Source organism: Thermobia domestica, chromosome 17 (assembly GCF_964235325.1).
Source record: "Thermobia domestica chromosome 17, izTheDome1.hap1.1, whole genome shotgun sequence".
NCBI classification, from domain to species: Eukaryota; Metazoa; Arthropoda; class Insecta; order Zygentoma; family Lepismatidae; genus Thermobia; species Thermobia domestica.
The window spans coordinates 77,974,155-78,001,814 of NC_137470.1; the positions used below are offsets into that span (position 1 = coordinate 77,974,155).

Genomic DNA, 27,660 nt, shown 5'->3' on the forward strand with positions numbered 1-27,660 from the left:
ACACAAGGTGACTTCCCTGGAAGGCCATGCATAAAATCGATACACGTAAACTTATTCCATACAGTTTTGTATACCTAAAAAAGGACTCGACCTTGTACATAATCTTGGGGATTCATGTCCGGCAGGCAATATGTTAATATTTTAATTTAAAAGAAAGGAATATCTTTCGAAAATGCCTGTCTATGGAAGAAAAGACGAAATTTATAAAATATTAAAATTTCACTTTCTTTATTCCGAAAGCGTGCAATATTGGGATTTCCTTAAGCTGGAGGCATGCTCTTCGGTATACAATCTATTCATTAAAAATAAGTGTTTCAGCATTTTAAAATATCCATATTTGAAGTGGAAAAGGAGGACAATCTTTACAATATTCAAATTTCCGTCTTTTTTTTTTTTTTTTACTTTATTGCATCTTCCTATATGCAGAAATGAGACTGTTAGTATTGAAACAAATTAGTGACTACTTATTTTCTTGCAGAATGATTCCCCTTGGCCGCAGTACTAATTTCAGGTTTTGAATGGTTGAAGGGACAAGACTCTACGATGTACATAGTTTTGCGTGCTTTATTAGTATATTATCGTACTACTGACTAAAATGTACTATATTCATATCACACTCAGTTGGTGATAGGAGAGGGGCAACGTCCGGGCTGCCCTCCAGAAATGACGCCCTTGCTTGCACAAATTATTAACGAATTATTTTCTAGGATGAACGTCTTTTCATATTGGTTTCTGTTCAAGAGTAAACATTTGACCCTTCTGCATGTTGTTTAGTGTTCCTATTTAACGTGAAATCAGAACCGCATGAGCTCCCGCCAGGAATCGAACATGATGTCCTACGTCACGGTAAACGATAGAGCCAAGGAGAGATGGAGTTGGGATTTTATAATATATATGTTCTAATGTACTATATTAAACAGATATGATTTATATTTAAAAATTTCTTGCATTCGAACATGAATGCTCTTTGTTATATTATGCAAATTATTATTTACCAAAAAGCTTCCATAGCTAGGAATCGACCTCATGTCAAAAATAAACATTAGCATGTGAAACTTTTATTATAGACTAGGCCAAGATTGCTTGAGTATCAATCTTTTCCGTTTATTTTTACACTTTCCACAGTCTTTAATTTCCTATCATACGAGGGCGAGTCAAAAATTATCTAGTGTTTTGTCATAACTTTTCTTACATTGCGTACTTTGTCTTCTGTCCTCGCATACTTTATTGTTATACTGTTGTGGTAATGCTGTGAAAGTGTGACCTTAATTCCTCCATTTTTCTTCCTTCTGTTGCAGATATATCATGGCTGCTCCATTAGAAGTTTGCCCCAAAGAGGAATAACAAGCAGTGATTCGGTTCCTCTGGTCGGAGGTTGTCAAAGGGTCAGACATTCATCGCAGACTATCATCGCAATATGGGAGAAGTGTACTATTACGTAAAAGTGTGTTTTTGTGGCTCGAGAAGTTTAAAAGTGGTCAAACAAGTGCAACGCATGAAGTCGGAGCAGGACGGCCATCAATTTTCACTACAGATGGCAACATACAGCAAGCTCGAGAGATGGCGAATAGGCGAATCACTATCGATGAGGTGGCAGCTGCTTTGAACATCAGTCATGGCTCTGCCCATCAAATTCTCCGCGACGAGCTCGGTCGCCGATTTGCCTCAGATTTAAACGTGCAAAATGCGGTGCAAAAGTGGCTTCACGACCAACCGAAAACCTTTTATTTGGAAGGAATACGTAAACTCTTTGACCGTTGGGCCAAGTGCATTGATAAGGAGGGAGATTATGTAGGAAAATGATGTGGATAGTATAACCTTAGCTTCATGTAAATAAACTGTAGAATGAAAAGTGTAGATAATTTTTGACTTGCCCTCGTATAATAGGCCAGATTTTACTTTTTTGGAGTCAATATACTACCAGTCTGCTTCTATTGGAGAATATGCACGTTTTTATGTAACAGAATGGAGGGAAAATAGATTTTTCTTATAAAGAGATCCGAGGAATCTAAGGATCTAACCTCAACTTTTTGGACTTAGTTTTTGAAAGGCAGTCCCAGTTTTAGTGACCAGAAATGTACCGCAAAGTTAGGAGTAATATTTTTATGTGAAGTTCCATTGCGTGATCCTTATTATACTCTGTAGAGAACTTCGTGCTAATTAACATTTCCAATCTCAAAAAAAGAAAAAAGAAAAAAAGTAAATTATTGCTTTTCCGTTCTCTTGAGGCGAAGTTTTGCTGAATATACATTTGTAACTAATTTTAATATTTTACGTTTCATTTTGCATATTTTTCGTCTTGTCTCCTGTCTCTAGGTTAATTGAAATCTGAGCTACCAACACTGGGATGTAATCCTTTTAAATATACAATAAAAAACTTTAGTAATAACATTGTTATATTTTTCAATATGATTAGTGTTTAGACAATGTACAGAAAACGAATATTCATATAATTACAAGTATATACACAAATAACGTACTGATAGAATAAATATACGCTCACCTTAATGGTTTTAATAGGTGTCAAAACGTTCTCTACTACAGTCAGATTTTGCAACTGTAAAACAGATAAGTTATAAATGGTAAGATAATTTAGCAATAAATTATGTTGAAACATAACAAGACTTAATAGTTACATGGTAAAAATGGGGAATTCGAAGCGAATGTTACCATAAATAGTTCAATTATTTCCAATGCATGAACAAACTATTAATATCCTCATATAGTTAGAAAGATGTATGTTATTGGTCTCATACAACTTCATTGTTCTTTGTATTACTGCCCGGTCTGAGATATATTACACTTAATTAGAAAGGGAACTAAAGCTTCCATTGTCAAAATAGTAATAATGCATTATATATTGGCTTGAACGCTTTTGACTGATTTATTGTGTCAAATCTGATGAGAATAGATGATTCAGTTGGACTTCCACTCTTTCTTGTACCCTCATGACCATCGAAACCCAAACTTATCATATCAGAGCGACAGTAAAAAGATCTCTAAAACCCGTATCAATTTGCAATAGAGGTTATCATGCGATATCTCCATAACGATACTGATAACTTTAGTGATTTGTGAACTTCTTTTCTCATCTGTGCAAGGTGTGTGTTGCGATGAATTTTATACTGTGTTTATCTTGGTTAAGATGAGATCAGTTACAGACATAAATACGGGCTTAGAGTGTTGTGAGGGTGAGATTGTTACTATCTCCATACCTCTACAAGTACGTTTCTGATGACAATTGTGACCGTCGAAACCCATCTATATGACATTTGCTTACTACCCTGTAAGTCGTAATGCCCACTATGCACTTACATAGCTGACACCCTCTGATATTTGGGAAGCTGCTCCTGGTCTTCAATGTTTTACGAGACAGTGGGTCTGTTTGTATTTACTATCTACAGTACGTAATATTGGATTTAATATTCTCACACAAAGTATCAGAGCAACACGTGAGGAAAATAAATAAATAGTATATAGCTTAGTAACTGAAAATGAAAATCCAAATAAATGAAGCTGAAAAGGGAAACCAACATGTAATGTGACGTACACGACTGTATTAAACAGAATAACTGCATGTACCACGATAGTAAATCCTAGCAGTTGATTCATCTAAGAAGAAATAAAAGGACTGGCGTTTGTTTTATACTGACTGTAAATTACCACAAAAATAAGTTTTTAAAGAGTTTCCAATATCCTTTTAACCCATGAAATAAAATTATATCAACCGTTGCGAATATTTACGAGATAATACCAATGTTCTGTACCCACTTCCTCTTCTCAGGGTGTCAATATATCCTGCCAGGGAGGAATAATACACACTATATACGTTTTTAGGCAACTACTCACCTGGTTCATATCCAGTATACTCCAGAAACAAGAGCTACCAACAAGAATTCAACCATTACGTTTTGGCCCACCCTCGAACTTTCCACAAATAGAAATATCTCCCAAATTTCTAGTTTTGTCAATATTATATTCATCAGGAGCGAAAGTTGGTCAAATGCCAAAAGTTAGAGAGCATAGTAAGGGACCATTATCATGGACTAGCCTCCTCCTGCCAAAATCTAACCACGATTTTCCTTCCCTAAAATAAGTTACTTCTCCAAAACTTTTTCCCTTGGTAGGGGTACGTTGGCACAAACCATCGTACCTCTCAATTTTTGATGACTCGGCTAGCAATAAACTCGCCAATAACTGTCATTCGGATAGCCGTTATACCGTTTAACGTAACCGCACCAAATTTCAAACTTAGATTTTCCATAAAATTTTTTACTGAGGGTTCTTATTTTATTTCTATCAAGAAGAGAATAAATTAAAAAGCATGATGCTTTAATTTAATGAAGGATGCTTTAGTGAACGACGATTTTTCTTTAAAAAATTAGTTTTCTGAAGAAAATAAAGAAACAATCGCAGAAATTTAGTTTATATTTCGCAAGTCCATTTTATTAATAAATTGACAATATGACTAGGGGCGTAAATAAGGGCCCTGCAGAACCCGCATTGCGGGAGGGCCCCAAGCCATCACTGGGCCCCCAAATCATGATGTAGGACGTAGAGATGGGGCCCCATTCCACGTTTTCTGCGGAGTGGCCCCCAAAGCCCTTAGTTACGCCACTGAATAGAACGGAACTCGTTGGCCATAAAACAATCTATGAGGAGTAGTTTGTTATTCAGGTGAGCTTTTCGGGCCATTTTATCAAAAAATGACTCACAAGTAAACCTTACGTTTGGGTGAATCGAGTTGCTGACTGAGACACATATGAGAAAGTAGTACTAAATGTGGTCAGTATTTCAGTGAAGTTGTAGGTGCGAAGCTCCAGGGGTTTAGGAGATACAGCTACCAGAACATCACATGGAAGTACAGAATAGTCTTCATACAGTTGGAGGTAAAAGCCCTGTAAGACCTCTTGTAACGACAAAAGGTGAATAACAAATATACGGGTACATATTAGGACTAAGGGGAAGTCATATAGTAAGGGTACCTGACGGCGGCCATCTTGAAATCCGCCATTTTGAATTAAGGTTAAGTTTTTAAAATAGGAATAGGGTCATGTGATACATGATTTAAGGCGAAAATTTAATCAGAAGAACAATGGTGACGTTAATTTTGATTTACGCGCAATTGGTAAAAAGTTACAGGGAAATTAAATATTGTTGCAGCATATGTATTAGTCCTTTACCCCACCTTGTAAATTTTGTGTTAATGATAATAATTAAATAAAAAGCAGTTGGATCTGTAAGTGCAATATCTCATTCCTATATGATAATGCCTATTGTGTCAATGGCAGAAGAAATTTTGTCCCATGTATGTGCTGGTGGCTGAACCAAAAGGCAGTTTCCCTGCATCAAAGCCGACCGATCCGGCTAATATAATCTCATTTACTGGTAAAACAGCGAACATGACAAAACAGGATCTTAAGAATTTCTATATGGAAGTCATGTGGAAAGGCATTCCACGTGATAGAAAGACAATCTTGCTATTACTTGATTTGTGGAGTGCAAACAAAGACGACATTCTTTCGTCACAATGTGTGCCCGAAGGAGTTACTCTGATCAAGCGACTGATATTGTCCGTTTACTGTAGCTTGGCGCTGTGTTTTGACACAAAACCTGGCTAGCGAATCTTAACAGTCCCACCCCTTCTTTACCCTTATCGCAGTGGAAACAGTGGCACTAACTCATCAACTTTAGCATTAGTAGGGTTTGGTATTTGCAAGTTGCGTAAATTTCGAAACAGTTTACTTCTTCTCTAATCAGGGCCCGTAACTTGTGTGGGGCAGTGGAGGGGCAACTGCCCCTCAGGGAGGTTCCCCGCCGTTCGAAGGGGCCCATTTTGAGGCAAAATTTTCTTAATCCATATACGATACGAACATGAAATTATAAATGAAGCATCAAACAGTTTCACTACATTACATAAAGCAGCGCACAGAAGGTAAATAAAACAAAAGTGAGTCGTGGGCCCACTTCAGTAAAAAAACGTCTACTATTAGGAGCCCTAGAAATAACATTTATTCGTATAGTTTTGAGATTTGTCAATATTGTCCCCTGAATTAATTTGTTATGTATGGAAGGGGCCAAGGGGTGTAAGTAACGGACCCGCAGACCTTGCCGTAACGGAGGGCACACAGGCTCCGGGGGGACATAAATAGTAAGGGAAAGATAGAAAGAGGAGGGCCCAAGAATGGGAAAAAAAACTTTTTCTAGGAGGCCCAAATACACGTATTAATACTTGCCCCCCAGAAAAAATCTAAGTTACGGCGCTGTCTCTAATGTGAATTTATTGGTATAGTTCTGCTAATAGTTAACTATATCAGGTTGGTCTCTTTAAACCTTGGTCTGTGGAGAGAAACGAACTTACAGGAGGATGTATTCAAATTTTAAGAAGGTGGGGAAAAGAGAGCGAGGATGAGAAAGATAAGAAGAAAGATAGAGAATGAAAGAAACACTTCTACTTTTACTTCATAATGAATTTAAACACATATAAACGAAAAAGGGATATCGGAACCCACCACCATAATATTTGTGGAAATTTTGGCAACATAATATTCTGGCGTAATATATTTCCCGCCAATTCTGGGGCCTCAGTGTTCTATCCAATTCTGGCCTTACAGCAGTGGCGGATCCAGGGGGCGATCGGGGAGATTGCCCCCCCCCCCCGGAGAAAACTTTCTTATTTTATATATTTAAATAAAACACATCCCGGAGTTTGAAACTCTTAAAAGTAGCTCTAAGTAGCAGTATTAAAACCCACCGCCCCCCAGAAGTCCGTCCTGGATCCGCCTCTGCCTTACAGAAGCTATCGTTTAGGCATTCACCTCGTGGGACTGAGGAAAACCTTAATAAGGAATATCAGCCAGAGCTGGGTTCATGCCCACGCTCGATCTACCTATTTTAATGCTTTTTTTTTTGTGTTGGACAGTGTCTGGTAAGGGCACTCAAACAGGGTAAATGCGTACTGCTTTAAAATGTTTACATGTTAAAATTCGCTTTATACTGTACTTTGAACACGTAATACAATGTGTATTATATTCTTCTTACAGCAGCATGCTTTATTTCCTAATACTTAACTCTATGGTTGTTAGTATTTATAATTATTGCATCATACTAATCCTTCTCAAAGCTCGTTCAATTAGTATGAAATTCTAGACTTGGCAGTTTGCAACATTGCAAACCTTCACCAACAGGCAATAATGTGGCAAGAATATTTCCACCTATACTCGCATCGAAATTCCCAGCCCCTGTTTACAATCAGTACAATATGTTTCTGTCGCCTTATCATGAAAACAATGCTGTCCAGCGAACCTAACGGTCTTCGCTCTCTGTTTATTGTTTACAATACAAACTATATGCTTCCAATATTGCCAGGCGTACAAAGTTTCCGCACACTTTCGAACAAGAACACTTGTACAAAATTGAGTGTGCATTATATGTAAGATTGTATTACATAATAACTAACTCGATTTGTGATAACGTTAATATCTATCATCTCAAAAGCAGCAATTTATGTAGTAATAATAATTGTTCTATGACTGTGCAGAAGTAGGTACATTCGGTTCGGCGATTCACGTGCCTGGCAATCATGAATTAACCATGTAGGGGTGAGAAGCAAGGTGTTGAGGCTCGCACTACAATTGTTGTTTGTAAACAATCTTCCATCCTAGAGTGAACAGACAATACCTAGTGGTTGTACTGGCATTCAGCCTCAAGATGTTCACTTCTTTCGCCCGTACAAAGCATTTGTTCGTTTCATTACTGATACAGCAGTAACAGAAAGTGACGTGAACATATGGCATCGTGATAGGTTCATACAACTTCAGTCGTTTACAATTTACCAGTTCAGTGCACCTCGTTTTCGCAATATGATTCGATTCGCTTTCAATCAGGCTGGATATTTGAATGAAGAACCTGGACGTTGGATCGCTCCTTACGACTACCGCTTTGACGGAATTGTTAACGACAAATGTGTCAAGTGTAACTCGATTGCCTTTGTCAGGTATGCTCACTGTGAGCAGAGCATTTGTGCAAGTCACGCACTCTTTTCTGAACTACATATTGATTGTACTAATTGAGGACTTTTCTGGAAGAAAGACCCAAGTTCAATTATGACTCAATTCCACTTTGGTCATTTTTCCTTAAATTAGCAACTTGTTTATGCGATAACAAATTGCTGGTTAATGATAAAGGAAAAATGGTTATATCGTTGGATTTATGGAAAAATTTGCTATTAATAAGGTGTCAATGTTATGCGTTTTGTTTAAAGTTTTTGTCCGATTCAAAATGGCGGATTTGAACATGGCCGCCATCAAGGCAACTCTTACCATAGACCTAATATTTATCCACCTGCTTTTTATTTAATTATTATCATTAACACAAAATTTACAAGGTGGAGTAAAGGATTAATACATATGCTGCTACAATATTTAATTTCCCTGTAACTTTTTACCAATTGCGCGTAAATCAAAATTAACGTCACCATTGTTCTTCTGATTAAATTTTCGCCTTAAATCATGTATCACATGACCCTATTCCTATTTTAAAAACTTAACCTTAATTCAAAATGGCCGCCGTCAGGTATACCCTTACTATATGACTTTCCCCTAGTCCTAATATGCACCCATATATTTGTTATTCACCTTTTGTCGTTACAAGAGGTCTTACAGAGCTTTTACCTCCAACTGTATGAAGATTATTCTGTACTTCCATGTGATGTTCTGGTAGCTGTATCTGGAGCTTCGCACCTATAACTTCACTGAAATACTGACCACATTTAGTACTACTTTCTCATATGTGTCTCAGTCAGCAACTCGATTCACCCAAACGTAAGGTTTACTTGTCAGATGACTTTGTTCATATTTGATAAATAAGCATTTTATTGATAACTCTATAGTATTGCGTAAACTAGTTTTAACGAAAATATTGTAAACATGTGCGGAAAGCAGGTTGTTAGAGATGATATACGAGATTTTGCTTTCTTCCCCAACCATTTTATTATCAAACTTTCCTGTGACACAGTACAGTACACTTTTAAACCTTGCCCCAGGACTAACAGAGTTGTTTAGTTTGGTGGTAGACGATCAAAGTTGTCCCAAGGCCAAGTCGCAGCCGAGGGACAAGTTCGCGAGAACCTCTTTACCCAGACGAGCCAAGAGAAAAGGATTGGGTTTTTTCAGTACCCAGACGCAGTCAAAAGAGTGGTAGGAAATCTCAGGGTCTAGAGGCAGCCAAATGATTGTGATAAGGAGCTGTCAGAGCCCTAACACAGCCAAGAGAGAGTAAGATATTTCTGAAGGCAAGAGGTGGACAGGAGTGATCAATATTGCAAAACTGATACCTTCGAAGGTGCTATGGTGTCTTTCATGTATCCTATTCTCATGAATTCTCATACATCCTGGTTGGTGATGATGAGTACGCCACATGTTGAAAGGTTATGTTCGTCATCTGCAGGGTGTTTTTGTTGTGGTTGAGCACGAGGATCGTTGTTTTAATGTAGATTATACTACAAGAGGTGGTTTAGTCTTGACAGTGTATTTTTATCAAAGCGAGTTATTTTAAGAGCAACTCAGGCTACATTTTGAATACTTCAAAAAAAAAAAAAAAAAAAAAGAAAAGAAAAGTCCCATGAATAATGCGATAATATTGGATAAGAAAATATCAACAAGGAGTAGTTTAGTCTTTTATTTCAAATAATTTTCTCAATCAAACACGACTCGTGCAAGATTGATTCTAATTTATAAACCAATATTTCATTAATAAACTTAATGTATGGCTTAAGCCATTTCCTATAAAACAATCCATAACAGATATTTTACTTTAAGGTGAATTATTTTTAGGTGACATTTCTCGAAAATGAATTGAAATGTTATTGGTATTTCAGAGTAAAATGTTTGATTTGATTTGAGTTTAGTGTTCCTTTTAGCAGATTGGCTATATGAGACGTGAACCTACTGCTTAACATGGAATTCGAACTCCACAAGCTCCCGCCGGTAGTCGAATCCAGGTCTCCCCGACCAAGTATAATATGTCATTAATAACTCGATTACAACGCTATTTAGTTTAATACGTTGGAGCAGGGCCGGCGCGACGGGGGGTCGGGCCGTGCCACCGCCCAGGGCGGCAAGTCTAACGGGCGGCAAAATTTGAAGAAAAGAATATTATCAAAATATAATGCTTCATATTAAGTCCACATGGTGTTCACCTGAGAATGTAATTAAACTTACTCACATTTAGGAAAATACTCATTTAGGAAACTCAGAGCACTTATCATTTTCAATTATCAAACTACTAGCCACATGTATCCCGTTCAATATTTCTCTTGCAGCGACGTAGATAAGATTATCAGCAGGGTGTATAAATTCTTAACGTTCCTCAAAATGAAAATGAGTCAAAAAAAAAAAAAAAGATTTAAATGAAGAATTGTCAGTCAGGAGATATAATTCAGTGAATGCTCTCTGTTAGTGATACACCTTCGTCTTCACATTTTTATATAGATACAATGAATGAAGATCTCACCACAAAAGCGAGCACAAATATCACACATAGTGATGTCGTTATAGACCAAGATCCATAAGTAAAATATCTCACAGTTGATAACAACAATTGGCGTCACATTTCTGAAGCTTTGGCTAGTCATGATAGGTCTCCTATTCACCTTGAGTCGCAAAGAAGGTGGATGGAGCTATCGATAAGACTGAAGAGTGGTCTTACAATTGACGCAGAACACCAGAAAATGTTAAATGCCGAAGCACAACATTGGAAGAACGTAATGGAACGACTAGTTGCAATAATACAGTTTTTAGGTGAACAATGTCTACCGTTACGTAGAACATCTAACAAACGTTATAGGAGTAATAATGGTAATTTTCTGAAACTGGTAGAACTTTTTGCAAAGTTTGACAGCCTCATGGCCGAACACATGAAAAGAACCATGGGAGGACAATTAAATACCACCATTAGTTAGGAAAAGATGTCCAAAATGAAATTATTCAAATTCTTAGTGAATAAATTAAAAATAAAATACTGTCTTTGTTGAGAGTTGCAAAATATTGTAGTATACGTGAGGTTTATGATGTCTTACTTCAAATAAGTAACGATAATAGAACAGATAGAATCAGTGTTTCTTCCAGACATGATTTTGGGGGGCACTGCCCCCTCGGAGCTCTGAGAGTGCCGCCCGAAAGAGACCAAAATAATACGCCTATAATATAATAATAAATAGAATAGTACCAGCAGTTCCCCGCCGGAATACTAAGTGTGACCCCCGGAATATTTTTTCTGAAAGAACGACTGGATAGAATGGTCGGCCGCGATGCTTTGTGTATAGCAAACCAGCTGCGTGACTACTTTCTTTTGCTCACTTGTTATCTGGTATGACTTTTTACTCCATACAAACATAGTAAGCAAAAGTGTCCATAGCATTGATTCTCATATGTTGGGTGCAGTCTGGTTTCTTTAAAATATATCTGAGTACTTTGAGAGCAGCAGAAATGATACAAAGTTTCAATCTTAGTTGATACGATGAGTTGCCATCAGTATTAGATATGGACGATCCACGGATAAGTAATACAGTGCAAGCTCGAAGTCGTAAGAAGAGACAATTTCAGTACGAGGCAGATGATGAAGCTATTGAAAATCCACAAACAAGATACAAGATCGATTTTATTACAAAGTTCTAGACCTGATTATGTTAGCTTCAAGAGAAAGGGTTGAGCAACTTAAACATTACAGCGAGTATCTCGATTTTCTTTACGATATAAGTAATCTTAAAGATATGCCACCTGAACTGTTGTCTGAAAAGTGTAGTAAACTTGCCAGCATTTTAACACGACGAATCGAAAGATACTAACCCCATGTTATCCGCTATAATTAAGCCTAAAAGTTCACCAGAATAAGCTTTAAAATTAATTGAGGAATATGACTTTGTTCCCAATGTCAGTGCTGCACTTAGGATTTTGTTAACCTTACAGGTAACAGTGATAAGTGGAGACGGAAGTTATATAAAACTATCTACGGTCTAACGCTTGAATGGTCTAACTAGGATATCAATAGAACGTGAATTGGCTGAAACATTGAACTACGCGAATGTGATAAAGGAATTTGCTCACATCGAAGCAAGAAAACTTTCTCTCAATTAAAATATGTTAAATTTGTATATCTCTATCGTGTTTTAGTACATAAGGCTTAGGCTAATCACTTAATTTTGCCGTAATATTTGATTCACTATATTATATTTATGCTCCATACTGTATTGGAAACACTTTTTGATATAAAATAAGCATAAAAATTAAAATTCTTTGTCGTGACTAAAGCATATTTTTAAAATTTTATTTTCTGTATGCGCTGCTGTATCACATATATACCAAGACTGCATATATACAGCGAAATCGAGCATACTGAATATTGTGTCACATATAGAGTCGTTTAAATATTACGTAGAAAAAACATTCGAGAGAGGTAGTTCAATTTTTTGTTTACTTTTCCATTTCATACATGTTTTTAAATAGCGCATCTTACTTTTTCGTGACACTTGAACGTCTTGTGTCAAAATAGGTTTGCGGATTAAAGGGGCGGCATGAGAAAGTACCGCCCAGGGCGGCAAAACTGCTAGCGCCGGCCCTGCGTTGGAGTGATTTGCTTGAGTGAGGCGGCCCATGCCTTTTACTTTATTTTTACTCCACATTGAAACAAAGGTTTCTTGAATATATGTTAATCACACATGTTTTTCTTATTTAGTCTGTGTCATTTGTTTCTTGTATCATATGAAACTCAAGTAAAATCTAGACTAGGAACATTCAAGTTTAGCCTTGTGCTATCAGCAATTGTTTTCAAAATATCAGTTCTGTATCATCTCTTTTACTCTACGAAATATGCTGAGTGTCTCAAAACATAGAAGTAAGTATACATATAAGCATGCATGCATTTAAGTACACATACAAGTAATATATTAATGTAGAATAAATTCACCTTTAGAGCTTCTGCAGATGGTAATACCTTCTCTATTGCAGTCAGATCGTAGAACTGTAAAATGAATTGGTTGTAAATAAACTCGCTAGAAGCAATCCTAAATTATATATATTCTGGTTACATTCTGGTCGCTCCTTAATGTGACTTAATTTAAAGCTCAACAACTCAGACCCTAATTAAGCTAGGAAGATAACTTTATTAGCAATGTGTTCATAAATTATGAAGCTTTCCGCTGATATGCATTTTATGAGTGTACCCTCAAGGGAGAAGGAATGACATCCCCAAAATTCTGATGCAAAACAACAAAAAGCACGTACTTACACTTCCCTGTCCGCCGTGGTACCCCCTACATACATAAAATACATATCGGCGGAAGGCGTCGTCCTTCAGGAATACATAGATACCAAAACTATCTTCCTAGCTCAATTAGAGTCTGAGTTACTGTGGTTTAAATTAAGTCACATTAAGGAGCGACCAGAATGTGACTATTTCACACCATCAGGGGGTCAATGACCGTAACTCTTTAAAGATGCATTTCCCGACATATGGTCATATGAACTTTTTTGCTTATCTACCCATAAGGAATCCACCCTTGAAATTTTGTTGTACCTTTTGTTACTCTCTCTCTCTCTCTCTCTCTCTCTATATATATATATATATATATATATATATATATATATATATATATGAGGGTAATCCCAGAAGTACACTGCCTGACATATAGATGGCGGCTTTTGTTTGAAAAACATTACTATGGTCGAAAGTACCAACCTTGTAAAGTTTAAGTTTGAAACTTGAAGACTGCGTTGTTTAGTATTTGTTTGGCAGTCATTGATAGTGAACGCTCTCATTGAATTTGTAAACATGGAAACAATTATCATCGTTATGTGATAGAATATTTTCATTTGAAAGGTTTCAGTCCGACCAATATAAAAGCCGAGCTAGATGTATGAGGAGTTTGTAGTATGGAGGAGTCTGTTCCTTCGTTTATAACAGTAACATATTAAGTGCCTGGTTTTAAAAAGGCTGACGAGGTACAAAGACAAACACCGTAGTGATCGGCCAAATAAGGCGACTACATCAATTATGATGAAGAATCCACAAAATGTTATTGGAGGACCATTGACTGAAAATATTCGAGCTAGTAGACATGGTAGTCACTTCAAAAAGTATTCAATATCTCATATTGACAAAAAATTTGAATATGAGAAAGCTGTGTGCAACATTGGTACTTGCTTTATAACAATGGAACGTGAGGATGTTTCAATCGAGCGTGCTGCAATGTTTCAAAGGAATAAAGCCGAGTTTCTGGGTCGATTCATAACCATAGATGAAACATGGGTTCATCACTTCACATCTCACACAAAAGAACAGTCAAAACAATATACTAAAAGGGACGAAGCGGCTCCAAAGTAAGCAAAAACAATTCATCTGCTTGTAAGGTCATGGAGTCAACTTTTAAGTTTGCGAGTGGAATCATTTTCATTGAATATGATCGAAAAGGAAAAACAATTTACGGCAAGTACTATGCAAATGTATTGCAGCATTTGGTTGGTGGAATCAAGAAAAAGAAATGGTTTCATTTGGCGAAAAAGGTGGTGTTTGATAAAGATGATGCACCAGTTCATACGTCAGTTATTGTGATGGTCAAAACCAATTAGTTACAGTTCAATTTGTTATCTTACACACCCTATTCGCTAGATTTATCCCCTCTGATTATTTTATCTTTCAAAACTAAAAAAAAAAAAAAAATGGCTCGTGGTGGAGTCTTCTATTAATAGCTATCTTCAGTAGCTCAACGGTTCTCACTTAAAACAGGGTATCGAAACTGTTGAACATAGCTGGGAAAACATTTTTCGTGTTAAGGAAGACTATGTTGAGAAATAAATATACTTCTTTAAATTTTGTTTTTTCTGTTATTTGTTAGATCGGTTACTTTGGGACTTCCCTCGTATGTACATTGGATGTATAGTTACAGGTAAATGTTTGATCTTGAGTAGGTCACTGCAATGGCTGACAGTATTTATACATATTATAATATAAATTCACTATAAAAATTATATTGCTTACAATTTAGTTGCTTGCAAATTATAAAATAGTTCTCTTATGCATTTTGCTAGTAAATATACTTTGTTTTAATTTCTTCATATTTTAAGAAAATTTAATTAATGTTATTATTTTAATATTTATATTAACTAAGCATTAACTACCCCAATAAAATAATTAAAATGATTTAATATGAGTAAATACCAGCTCGGATTTTTGACGCAAACACATCACCATCATATGGGATTTTTGGCACGGGTCAGTCGGAAATTCTGAAATATATATACAAAACTTAATCATGTAAGAGTACTTTCACTAAAGTTAACAACAAGATATTATTTATAAATGTAGATCGTTATTAAAGTAATGAAAACTCTTGTAGATTGCAAGACATAATATTTCTATGTGATACCACTGATCATTTGTGGACAGTGCTTCAGAGTTGCTTTTGATATGATAGGTGGCGGTCTATATACGTCCGGCAGTATAAAATGAAGCTGTGTACCGAAGCAGTCTTGGTGTGGTAATGGAAAATTGAAGAAGTTTTTCAGTTTTAAAGGGTCTTAATTGTGGCTGCTCGTCTAGTAGGTGTCAGCGCTAAAGTGGACAGTTTGTTGTGTGTCCCAGAGAAATAGTATTCAAGGTATTTACGGCACGTAAAACGTAATGCAAAACGATATTGGCGAAGAGTACTATTGCATGGATAAATAGTCTGTGAGGTTTAACGGGATGATCTACCTTTTCTCGGCACAAAAATTTTTATATTGGACCTTATGGGGAGACCATGGCTACCGAATTTCCTCAGTTTCTAAGGAACTAGGTATCTCTAATGGGAAAGAAAAATTTTGCAGCATTCTACAGAAGTTTATGAACGGGTTGAAATACTTAAATTGTATATTTGTCTGCTAGTTTAGCAGAAATAAATTATTAAAAAATAAATAAATTAGTTTCTCTTTATACAAATTATAATATGTCTAACTTTGGAACCAATTATGGTAGAAAGATCAACTTTTTTTTTGTTTTATTCCTTGAGAAGAAACGACTCTAATAGTTTTAATCACAACCATATCTAAAACGCCAATTAAAAAATAGTATTTTAATATAAGTATTAAAGTCCACCTGTCAAAGTTTGACGAGGGTAAGTCACGCCCCAGTCTAAGCTTGGCCGCGGAAAGGGTAGGGGTTGGTGAAATGGAGAGGGAAGGGGGTGGATGTCTGAATGAAACAGGTTCTCGACCAGTTTCTGAGATTACCTTTCAGCTGCCAAATACTGTTAGCTTTATAGTTTGTCTCCCTCAATGGTTCCATACTAAGAGACTGGACGATGTGGTGTGAAGTATCCTCTTTTCCCCGTTACCTCTGGAAGTTCATCAAGATGCATTCTAGAGGGCGCGGGAAGAACAGTATATATCAGAAAACGCTGTTATTTAGGGATTTTTCCCCCTTCCGGACAAATATTATAGCATACAGTAGTGGCGAAGGGAAGGGGGGCAGAGGGGTTCCCCCACAGGATTCCGACAATGTAAAGTCCTGGCTCCCATATATAGGTGTCCGTAAAAAAAATGTCCCCTAAGTTTTTTTATAATGTCTTGGGAATATATTTCAAATTTGAGGTGTTTTCCTGGTAGCCGTCATTTTCCAATATGGCCGCCGCCCTACGTAAATCTCTCTCTCTCTCTGTATATATATATATATATATATATATATATATATATATATATATATATATATATATATATATATATATATGAAGAGAGAGATCGTGAACCAAGGCACTTAGAAAGATAATTTTGGTGTCAAAGTATAGGTTTTTGAGGCCGATGAATTTAAATATGGCATTGTTTATTGCCACTTAGAAACCTTACAACCTGGCAACACTGTTGTCTAACGATTAACTGTACAAAGTTACAAATGCGTATATGCACGCATTACTCTAGGATGTAGCGTACTTCCTGAGGACTAAGCGAAACCTTCTTTTTCTGGTAGCTTTCATCACTACAAGACATATTTTACATGGTAACATGAGAGAACATTTGTCTAAATGCAATATGGCAGCCAATATGATGGCTAATTACTAGGAAACCAAGTAATGGACTTATTCAAATGCCTGTCAGTCCTAATTGGCCTAGAGCCTAGAGAATGGGAGAAAGAGGCAGTATACGGTCTCATTGAAGAAGCGTCTCCTGAGGGGGCGAGGGAAATTTAAAATACTCCATTTTTTAATGAAAAACACGGTTTTGCCTCCTTGTCCGCAGACAACACTGCACACCACATGCTCTATAAGACGTTCTCTAACTAGCCCTGTTAGATCAAATCTGTATTGTGTGTACACCGTGCATTTTTACGGGTGAACAGCGGAGCAAAAGCCTTGTTTTTGTGATATTTCTGGTTTCTCGTGCTTACTTCGCTAAGACTAAGCACTGTAAGCCAATCCCTAATTATCCTATAGCAGTGTTAATTTCAGATCATTTCCTCCGGAGGCACCACGCACAGAGGGGGAAAGCGACTAAAAATTGCGTACTCCACAGAAATTTCTGCGAAGATCTCAAGCACCCGAGGGTGACTTTCGTAGCTCTTGGGAGAATTTCCCTCCAGAATCAACCCTGAAATCATCACTGTCCTAGGGAGTTGAAACAAGAAGCAGGATACGCAAAAATGAACAAACTTTCAAAGCATTTAAAGTTTAGGCTCGTTGCGCTAAGCGCCTTTTTAGGACGAGGGTATGGGAATTGAAAAATGCACTTTTCTTTTATTTATTTATTTATTTATTTATTTATTGAAAAACATGTTTGCCCTTTTTTTGTCCCCAGACAACCATGCAGACGACACACACCAATTGTCTTATACAAAAATGTTGCCATGATAGCTCCTATAAGACCCATTTGGAACGGTGCCCATATTGTGCATTGTTATATGGGGACAAGGGAGCAAAGCCCTGTTTTCTTTGACTTTTTCGTTTTCCGCGCTTACCCCGCTAAGACTACGCACTGTCAGTTAGTCTCGATTTATCCTAAAGAGTTGAAACAAGAAGCAGGATACGCAGAAAAGAACATACTTTCAGAATGATGACGTCCTATGGGTGGGACCTACAGCTTAACGTAGGATCCGAACCACTCGTGTCTCCATCGGGAATCAAACAAGGGACTCCTGGATCCGCCACTGACAAGCATATATACGGTATATAGCTAGTCGTGACAAAAAGTATAGACCAACTCGAAATTTCAGAATCCTGCGATATACTCCCGCAATGATTTTTATAGAGGTAGTTGGTGACTACTTCAAATTATATGCCCGTAGCTAAAGCCCCTCTATAAAAAAATTGTTACGTGAGTACCTTAGGATTCTGAAACATGTGTTTTTGGATAGCGCACCTGTTAGTTCCTAAGTGGAGTCTTGACCCGACTACGGTAGGTCCGATAATTATTTCTTGTGAAAATATCATATATTACCTTTTACAGCCCGTAACAACAGTAAGATTTCTGTGATTCGGCCAATCCCTGTTCCTACTTGCAAATGCCTGATTTATAGCATTTACGCTATTAGTAAGCGCTACTGAGGTCAATAAGAGTTGAATTTGATTTTTGCGAGGGGCGCATTGTTATAGCATGTTTTCTAACGCACAAAGGGATGTTCTGAATGGGGGCAGCTATGTGTATGTTTAGCCAAAGGAGCCATTTGTATCTTCGTGGCTTTGCACTCTAACTCCAAATAATAATAATAATAATAATAATAATAATAATAATAATAATAATAATAATAATAATAATAATAATAATAATAATAATAAATAACTTTTGCCTCCTGAAAATAACCAGATGGTAAAGTTATGGTCGATACATTTTTGGAATTCGAAGGCATTTTAGAATGCTTGTCTATCATCTGGCTATCAGAAATAAATGATCACCATTTTCTCTACATATCTATAATTTTCTTACAGGGTAGAAACACCTCCTCGGAAGAGAGAGAAAAAAAAGAGAGAGAGAGAGAAAGTGGCCGAACTTGGGCTATTGAACGTGAGGACAGGATGTTTACATTCGCATTGACACCTGCTGTGAAAACGGTCTGTGTACATAGATGAAAGAGATTTGTGAAGACCCTTCCCTTCATATCTCTCGGGACGAAAACAAAAGAAAAGGATGGGCGCGGATGCCTTACCCTCGTCAAACTTCTTGACAGGTGGACTTTAATACTTATATTAAAATACTATTTTTTAATTGGCGTATCAGATATGGTTGTGATTAAAACTGTTAGAGTCGTTTCTTCTCAAGGAATAAAACAAAAAAAAAGTTGATCTTTCTACCATAATTGGTTCCAAAGTTATACATATTTTATTTTGTATAAAAAGACACTAATTTATTTATTTTTTAATAATTTATTTCTGCTAAACTAGCAGACAAATATACAATTTAAGTATTTCAACCCGTTAATAAACTTCTGTAGAATGCTGCAAATTTTTTCTTTCCCATTAGAGATACCTAGTTCCTTAGAAACTGAGGAAATTCGGTAGCCATGTTCTCCCCATAAGGTCCAATATAAAAATTTTTGTGCCGAGAAAAGGTAGATCATCCCACAACACTTGATAATAATATTCTTCAATTCTCCATTGCAGACATTATCAGAATTTCACTTGTTGAGCAGCGAGCCTATTTTATCAGGCAATCTGTCTGAGTTACTTATGATTAGTCAAGCATTCTAACGTCTGTGTTGCCAAATCGATATTTGCGACACCTTATCAAGGGAGGCCGAATGTCTTAAGATACAAAATCATTACATACCTACACATACCTACGAATCCCTGCTTGACAAAAAAGTACTTAAAAGGAAAGTTTCATTCAGAAAGAATTTTGTTACATCTAAGTTTCTGTTTTCTGAGAACTGATTTATGTGATTGTGTCATTTGTCATGGAACGCCATGCTTTCTATTGTCCTGCAAAACATCTACTTACAAGGCACCTTGTCCGAGTGTCACACGAAGTTTGGAATCGATTTATGTTAGTGAACCAGAAAATCCATAGGCGGGAAAAACCCTCAATCGCAACCGTTCCGTACTTACGGGGGGAGTAGGTGCACTGGCAACACAACGCGTTGTGGATAATTGAAAATTTGGAGGGAGTTCGAATATGGAGCGAGTTCGATGAAAATAGAAACGCAGTTAAACATATATACTACAATGTGATATTACATTCGACAATACTCTGACAAATGAGGCCAGAGGCGTAGAACGTAACGACAGAGGAGGAAGGCTGATAAGCGTGAGGAATAGCGTAGGGGAAAAGTTCCATAGACGGTATGAACACATACGAGTCAAACTTGAGGCGAATAGCATAGTAATATATCTTGGACATGGTCAAGTACATGGGTAGAAAGCAGAAAGTCAAGGGGGCAACGGCCCCCGCCTTCTTGAACTGATCTTTGAATGTATAGTGGTGCATTTATCTTTCTCTGCGTGTCCCCCCTTCTGTTGTCAGCATTGAAATACGGTCCGTCGTCCCTGACACTGTATCATCAAATCACGAGCACTAATCAATTAAGTCATAGCAATATAATAAATCACAAACGACAGTCAGCCTAGAGACGATACTCTTTTATTAGACGTTATCACAACTATGTACATGTGCACGGTTGTTATTTGTCTGTAGTATATTATACTTCTTTCGTGCTTTGCAGCGCATTCACACAGGGGCGTATATTGTTGTCTTACTTTTATGGATCTTCATCATCATCATCATAATAACAATCAATCATTGTCGATCCACTGCTGGATCCAGTACTTCTCCAGACCCATCTATCGTCGGCAGTCCATTAAGTTGCACTATATTTCTTTGTACCCTATATTTTTAGTCATACTTCTCGATCATTCTTATTCAACGTATATGTCATCCAGGGCTTTAGGAGGGGGCGAGGGAGGATAATAGTAATGTTGGGGAGATACACAAACAGTATCAAGTACGACAAACATATGAAAATGGATGCTACATGTATACAACAGTCTATACCCATCGGACTTTACGAGAGGAGGTGGTCCGGACCCTACGAACAATCCCCTCTATAGCTCTCTTTCTTCAATTTCTGCTTTATGTTTACGTCTACAAGCTGTCTATAGTTTGTGATTGATTACTTGACCATGTATTATTACTATACCATTCCCCTGACGTCTTGTTTCTTCGTTTTCCTCAATTATATGACCATTTTTATTTGCAGTTACCCGCCCCTCCTCTGTCGTTCCGTACTATCTCTGCCCTCACTTATCAGAGTATTGTCGAATGTAATGTCACATTATACAGTATGCGGCAAAATAAACAGTACTGAAATTCGCGTACAAATGGCGCGCGGGCGCAATGTGGTATGAGCTGTGAGCGCCACATGGTATACTTAGCTGTGTGTGGCTTGTGGAGTATGCACTTGGAGCGAAGATAATGTTACTCACAACAGAAGAGAATGTGTTTATTTTAGAATACTATTTCCGCTCATACGGTGTGTGCTAGCATCTCACTGCAGGAGATGAGTGGAGATGCCACCATGTGGGGTTTACTAAAGGAAGCAATTTTCCGAATAGATAATACCCTACCACTGTACTGAATATAAGAGAGAAGATCCGAATTTTTTTTCCAGCAAGCCGTGTTCACTAACATGTTCATCGATCTACAGAACGGCTATGAAGAATTGTTAGACGTAATGGTCAACATTTTGAACACGTGATGTACAGGCTCGATTCCTCTTAAATTTACAATTTATGTTCAGTAACAATTAGTTGACATCCTTTTGACATTTCTTATGTTTCATTACGTTATACAATAAATAAATAAATAAATGTCAACGATATGATTTCAGTACTGTTTGTTTTGCCGCATACTGTAGTATATGTTTAACTGCGCTTCTATGCATATTTTCATCGAACTCGCACCATATTTCGTTTCACTATCCACAACGTGTTTTGTTGCCAGTGCCCCTACTCCCCCCTACGGAACGATTGCGATCGAGGGTTTTTCCCGCCTATGGATTTTCTTGTTCACTAACACAAATTGATTGACCATAGTCTCGTTCCACATTTCATGTGACACCAGAAGAAGGTCCATTGTTAGAAGTATAACAATAAAACTCCATAAATCGTTTTATTTAGCCTTTATATATATGGTTAAAATTCTTAAAACTAAACTTTTGCCAAACGCAATTCTTAAAAATGTAGGTAATGAGCTTTAAACAAACATATAGATATACCTAGAAAAAGCAGCAAAAAATCCCAACTGGGCATAGATATAGGGCTACCCGTCAAAAAATTTCATATAAGGAAAAAAGAAAAGAAAACGAAGTTATATTATAAATATTTTAAATTATTATAGCTATCACATCACTTACTTTTCATCATTGTAAAAAGCAAAAAAAAAAATCCAATATTTATCTCATTAATTATTAAATATTATTATATAGTAATTATACAATAATGCACAATAATAAGTGTTAAATCTCGCACAATGTTGATTTTTCCCTTCAACCGACGACCCGAGACCGAGCATGTGTGGTTGAGGCTACATGTCACCGTCCGATATCACGACAGATACTTCAGAAACGACCAACCATATTAGCATATCTAATCCGAAGACAAACAGCGAGGCATTTTTTTTTTTAGTTTCAATATTGACAAGCAGAAAACAAATAGTATAAACTGTTATTCATGAACATTACGTTTTTCAAACATTATAGACAATACCAATAAGAATCATGGCATAAGTACCATTGGTTTTCATAAATAAAGGATGCCTGAAAAGTCCCTACACATACGTATCTGAGAAACGCTAATTTTTGTATCTTTACTACAGATAATCTGTAAAATTTCAACCCAAACACAACGAATAGACGTCGTAAGATGGTGAATCAATAGACTAATGTTTCTTTATTGCAGATAATCTAAAAGATGTGAAAGCAAAGTGGGAATTGTCGTAACGAGAAACGTTCTGGGTTGCCATCGAGTCACAGGAAACTGTGAAGACACACTACAGGCGACTGAGTAAAGTTTGAAAGCTCCCACACGGCATACCAAAGTCCAGTGTTTGACAAACCTTCGTTCGTACTGAGGAAAAATGCTTATCACATCCAGATCTTGAACCTGAGGACTATGGCCATGAGTCATGACTTAATTGAGGCAGTCAACAATGAAACTTTGTTGGCACACTGCCTGTTCAGTGATGAAACTGCTTATAACATCCGTGGTATCGTCAATAGCCACAACACAAGAGTAGGGACTGAAGAACGACCAAACATTGTCATAGAAATTGGAACGTAATACTTCCAAGGTGAACATGCGGTTAGGCATCGCCCATCAGCTGATTTACGTTTTATTCTTTTTCACTGAAACAACAATCACGGCAATGTTGTACTTGAACATGCTTCAGAAATTCCTGCAGCCCCAATTGTTTGCCAACAACATTGAGGATTCGGTGGTGGTTTAACAAGACATTACTCCACCTCATTTTCTCCATGCACATTGTGTGTGATTACCTCACCGAGAAGTTACCAAGACGCTGGGACGAGGATTGCCACTGTCCTGAGCAACACTCTCACCTGATCTAACGACATTTGACTTCTTTGAATGAAGTCACATCAAGAGTCAAATGTATAGGGTGAAGTTTAGGGATTTGGATCACCTGCCTGAACGCATTGTAGCATCGGTGCGTACAATTGCCATAGCAATGTTGAAGCATGTGTTCAGCTGCACCGCGGAGAGATGGTAATTGTACTTTGACATGAAGGGCGGTCACGTCGTGCTGCTGTGATTTCTTTGACTTGTGGTATCTTGTTTGATACTATAAACATTTCATTTGAATTCAAGTGCTCCTTCCCAGAAATGATTAGATACTTTTATATGGACATTTATATATGCCCTGTTTATAAGAACATTTTAAGGGGTCCTGTAAATAACTTGTCTGTATCTGTACATCTTATATTCAGGAAATCAATTATGATTATGTAACTGCTTAATTAAAGTTCGGAATATCTCATACATTGTTCAATTACATAAACTTAATCATGATGATAACACGTAAAATTTACTTAACTCACTTTCCTTAACACATGAGTCAATAGCCTTCCTCGCCAACATCTTGTTCCTTTTGTTCAATATATATTTCGAAACAAAGTTATGCATGACCCTATGATTAGTCTCTCCACTTTTTTCAGCCTAAAATGAAGAAAATATTTTATTCTATGCAAAAGGTAAATGCACTTTACTACAGGCGTATAAACTTTAAATGTATACACATTTTAAACATACACAAAATTTGAATAGTAGATAATCTAAAGTATATTAAGTGATTACGATAAAAAATTGGACCGCTTGAATGCCAAGTGATGTAATTTCAAAACTGAAATTTTCCGGAAGAGAAGTATAAACTCAAGGTTTTATGTAAATGACATCAAAAGAGTGTTATTTCTATCAGTACTAAGAAATAATTTTCATAATTATGGTTTTGGTTGCAACCACAACAGAAATAATAACTTACTATGAGATACTGAACTTCAGAGGTCTATCCAGAATAACTTCCCTTCTAGAGTTACAGTAATTAGCATTCAAGCTGTCCATTTATAACTGATTGGAATTTTTTTAAAAATATAAATACAAACCAATATAAATTATTTTTGTTACAGTTTACTATTCTTATACATATTTGTAAGAAATTTAAATTTGTGGTTTCATATTGACATTCCTTTAGCATCAATCCGAAAACAAAAAAACAAGCTACTAATTTCACCTAACCCAACGAAAACATAAACAACATTAGTCTCTCCTATGTGTAGTATAATTTCATTCAGGTCAATTTTTCTTTTCTCTTTTAATCTCTTCTCTTCTCTTTTTGCTTGCTTTTAACGTTTTCCGTTCTTGTTTATTAACGTAAACTTTACATAACCTTTCATAATTTTTGATACTATTAAATTTATAATTAACAGTAACTTACGAATCCAAGGTTTTCTAACATGCATAAAATTCTGCACTGAAAATGAAAGAAACACTTGATTAATTGCTTTGTACAAACATTTTGTTCAATTAAAATTAGTATATTGTGTCACACCGTTTATATGGTCTGCTTATGCGTTGCAGAGATGGAAAGAATCTTATAAAATCTGGTGATAATATATAATTAGATTTTTAAACTACCCTGTGTGTAAGTATCGGAAGTTTTATGGAACAGCTATGTCCATCTGTCTGTCTGTCCGCAGGTGGACAAGTATCAAAGCAGTATGGCATGTCATTTTGAGGTATGCCGTCCTGGTGGGAAATCCGCTGTTGTGTATTTTATTTAAAAGATGGTAATTTTTGTTTTGTATCACTGGTATCTGAACGATATTATCTAAGTTGGAGCTGGTTGGATCAAAGGTCACCAAATATGATCGACAACATTGATTAAAGAAATATAAATCTTTTTCAATATGAGAACCCTGTACGTTCGGATTATTTTTTGCAATTCTTTAAATAAGTTATATTGTTTAAATTGGCCATTCTTTTCCTGGAAAATCTGCAGTGCCTAAAATGAGTCGGTTATGCAACCGAAAGTTAAAAAATCGGCCGGTATGGCATATTGGTAAAAATATCTGATTTAAATTGTAATTTGCGTGTAGAAAAAAAAACTGATATTTTACACAAAAATAAGTATTGAGTCAACAAATATGTTTATACTGTCAAAAATTTCGTTGCTGCTGCTTCGAATGTAAATAACAGTTCTCTATCATCCTATTCAGTGGTAGAATTTGTGCTCTTGTTTTATTTCAACATTTAGCGAGCAATTCCATCCCCTCAAAAGAATTCTAATAGTGTACCACCCGCCTAAAACGTTTAACCTGGAATCCGCCCTTGGAATTGACAGGACTCTTTTCTTAAAAAGAAAAAAAATAAAATAAAATAAAATAAAAATAATTATTTTCATTGTCTGGACTTCTGTGTTGACAAATTATAGGAAAATTTGTGTTGACTGCGAAACGATACGAAACCAGAGGAAGCTTTTGAAAATGGAAGCGAGATTCTAAAGAATCATTGAATACTAGATACCAGAGACGAGACGAGAGTGTCTACAAAGCCTGGAAAACGAGACGAAAAAGAATATGGGCATATCCACTTAAAGGCCGCATTGGATCACTATGTTATTGTAAATGCGAGGTTTAAGTAAACGTACCATCCGTGTTCTTCCACATTTAGATTGCCGATATGCTTAAGCAAAATCTGAAGAAAGCGTACTGCCTCTGCTTTTTCCACCACTTTGTAATCACTATTGCTCAACAAATAGTTTGACGGCAGAAGTCTATAGGCTGGTTCAACAACAGTGAATCGGCTGCACAAAATATTTTTCTGTTCACTGGATTTGTGTTATGTACTGGTAATTATTTACTGAATATTGTGATGATTAACAATATTTAAAATGTCCATATAGTTGAATGGAATACAACGGAAAACAATATGCATTGAATACTATTTTATAAATATTATTTCTGTTAGGCTGATAATAGTGGGGGAGTAAAACATTTGCATATTAGTCCTCACTATCCCTTTCTCACTCTCTTTCTCTTTCTTTAGATTTTTCACGCAAAAAATGGTGCAAGAATGTCAGGAGTAGAGATGCTCTTTAGAGTTCTGGCAAAATTACTGCTCAAAGTTGTCATATTTGTTCCATCCCGTCATCTAATCTGATTGACGTCATTTTAAGCACTGAAAATCTGTTTTAATCGTTCGTAAGCAAAGCAAGATTCTTTTCTTTAATTTTATAGCTCTAAAGTCTAGGTGTATGTGAAAAGGGAAAAAATACAATGTTTTAATGATTTATAATGGGTTTAAATTTTGCGATCGAAAGTGTTAATTGTTTGAAAATAAGTTCAGTTTCATGTAATCCAGTGAAGAGAGTAAGCAGAACAATGAATGCTGGTGTATACAGATCTAAGGTGATATTATTTTTCCTCTAAAAAGAAAATGATGAATTTGTAAATTGTTGATAATGAAATATAATCATGAATGTGTCAAGTAGTGAACGAGAAGTCACATTCAGTATATACTAGTAGTAACTACCTTATTTTATTTCTCCCTTTTTCTCTATTAATAAAAAAAATTTTTTATGCGATCGTCTTAAATATCTTGGATTCTAGTTCGAAGTGTCAGGTAGTTATACCCTGTACAGGTTTTGATTTAATTTAGAAATTATTTTCGATGAACGATGGAGTTTGGCCTCGTTGATGTGACGGAATGTGGTTGTGAAGTGCTGTTTAGTGCTGCGAATTGTAGTTGTCTTATTCACATAAACAAGGTCCTTAATTCGGCCTCAGAAAAAATAGTCTATACAAGCAGATCGGGAGACTTTGGAGAAAATTGTGAATTGGAACCTCTCCCGATCCAGCGTTGCGGAGATAGAACATTTAACTCTTCCTTACAGATGCCAACATTATGTATTGGATAGTCATGTGTTGAAAGCATATAGTCTGACGTATATGGACAAGTACGTTTTCTAATAGCAGCAATAGATGGTCCCGCAAGAAATCAAGAAACATTGCACCTCTTAAATGACCTCAAAAAACAATAGCACAATAACCTGAGTCCCTAGAATTGCACCCAACACATTAATGCTCCATCATCGTAGTCGATTGACTTCTCACATCAGGTGCAGATTCTTTGCTGAC

The 27,660-nt window shown here is 36.4% G+C and overlaps 1 protein-coding gene across 2 annotated transcripts in view; it reads right to left on the reverse strand.

Moving 5' to 3' along the window:
• LOC145674555 (uncharacterized) overlaps positions 1-27,660 on the reverse strand; it is an 80,327-nt gene that overhangs the window by 10,136 nt on the left and 42,531 nt on the right. For both annotated transcript variants that reach the window (XM_081744729.1, XM_081744727.1), the window contains exons 4-8: positions 24,960-24,995; positions 24,067-24,184; positions 15,214-15,281; positions 12,964-13,017; positions 2,504-2,557 (exon numbers count right to left, since the gene is read on the reverse strand). In XM_081744729.1, the coding sequence (XP_081600855.1) occupies positions 2,504-2,557; positions 12,964-13,017; positions 15,214-15,281; positions 24,067-24,184; positions 24,960-24,995 (330 nt within the window). The remainder of the gene's footprint in view (positions 1-2,503; positions 2,558-12,963; positions 13,018-15,213; positions 15,282-24,066; positions 24,185-24,959; positions 24,996-27,660) is intronic.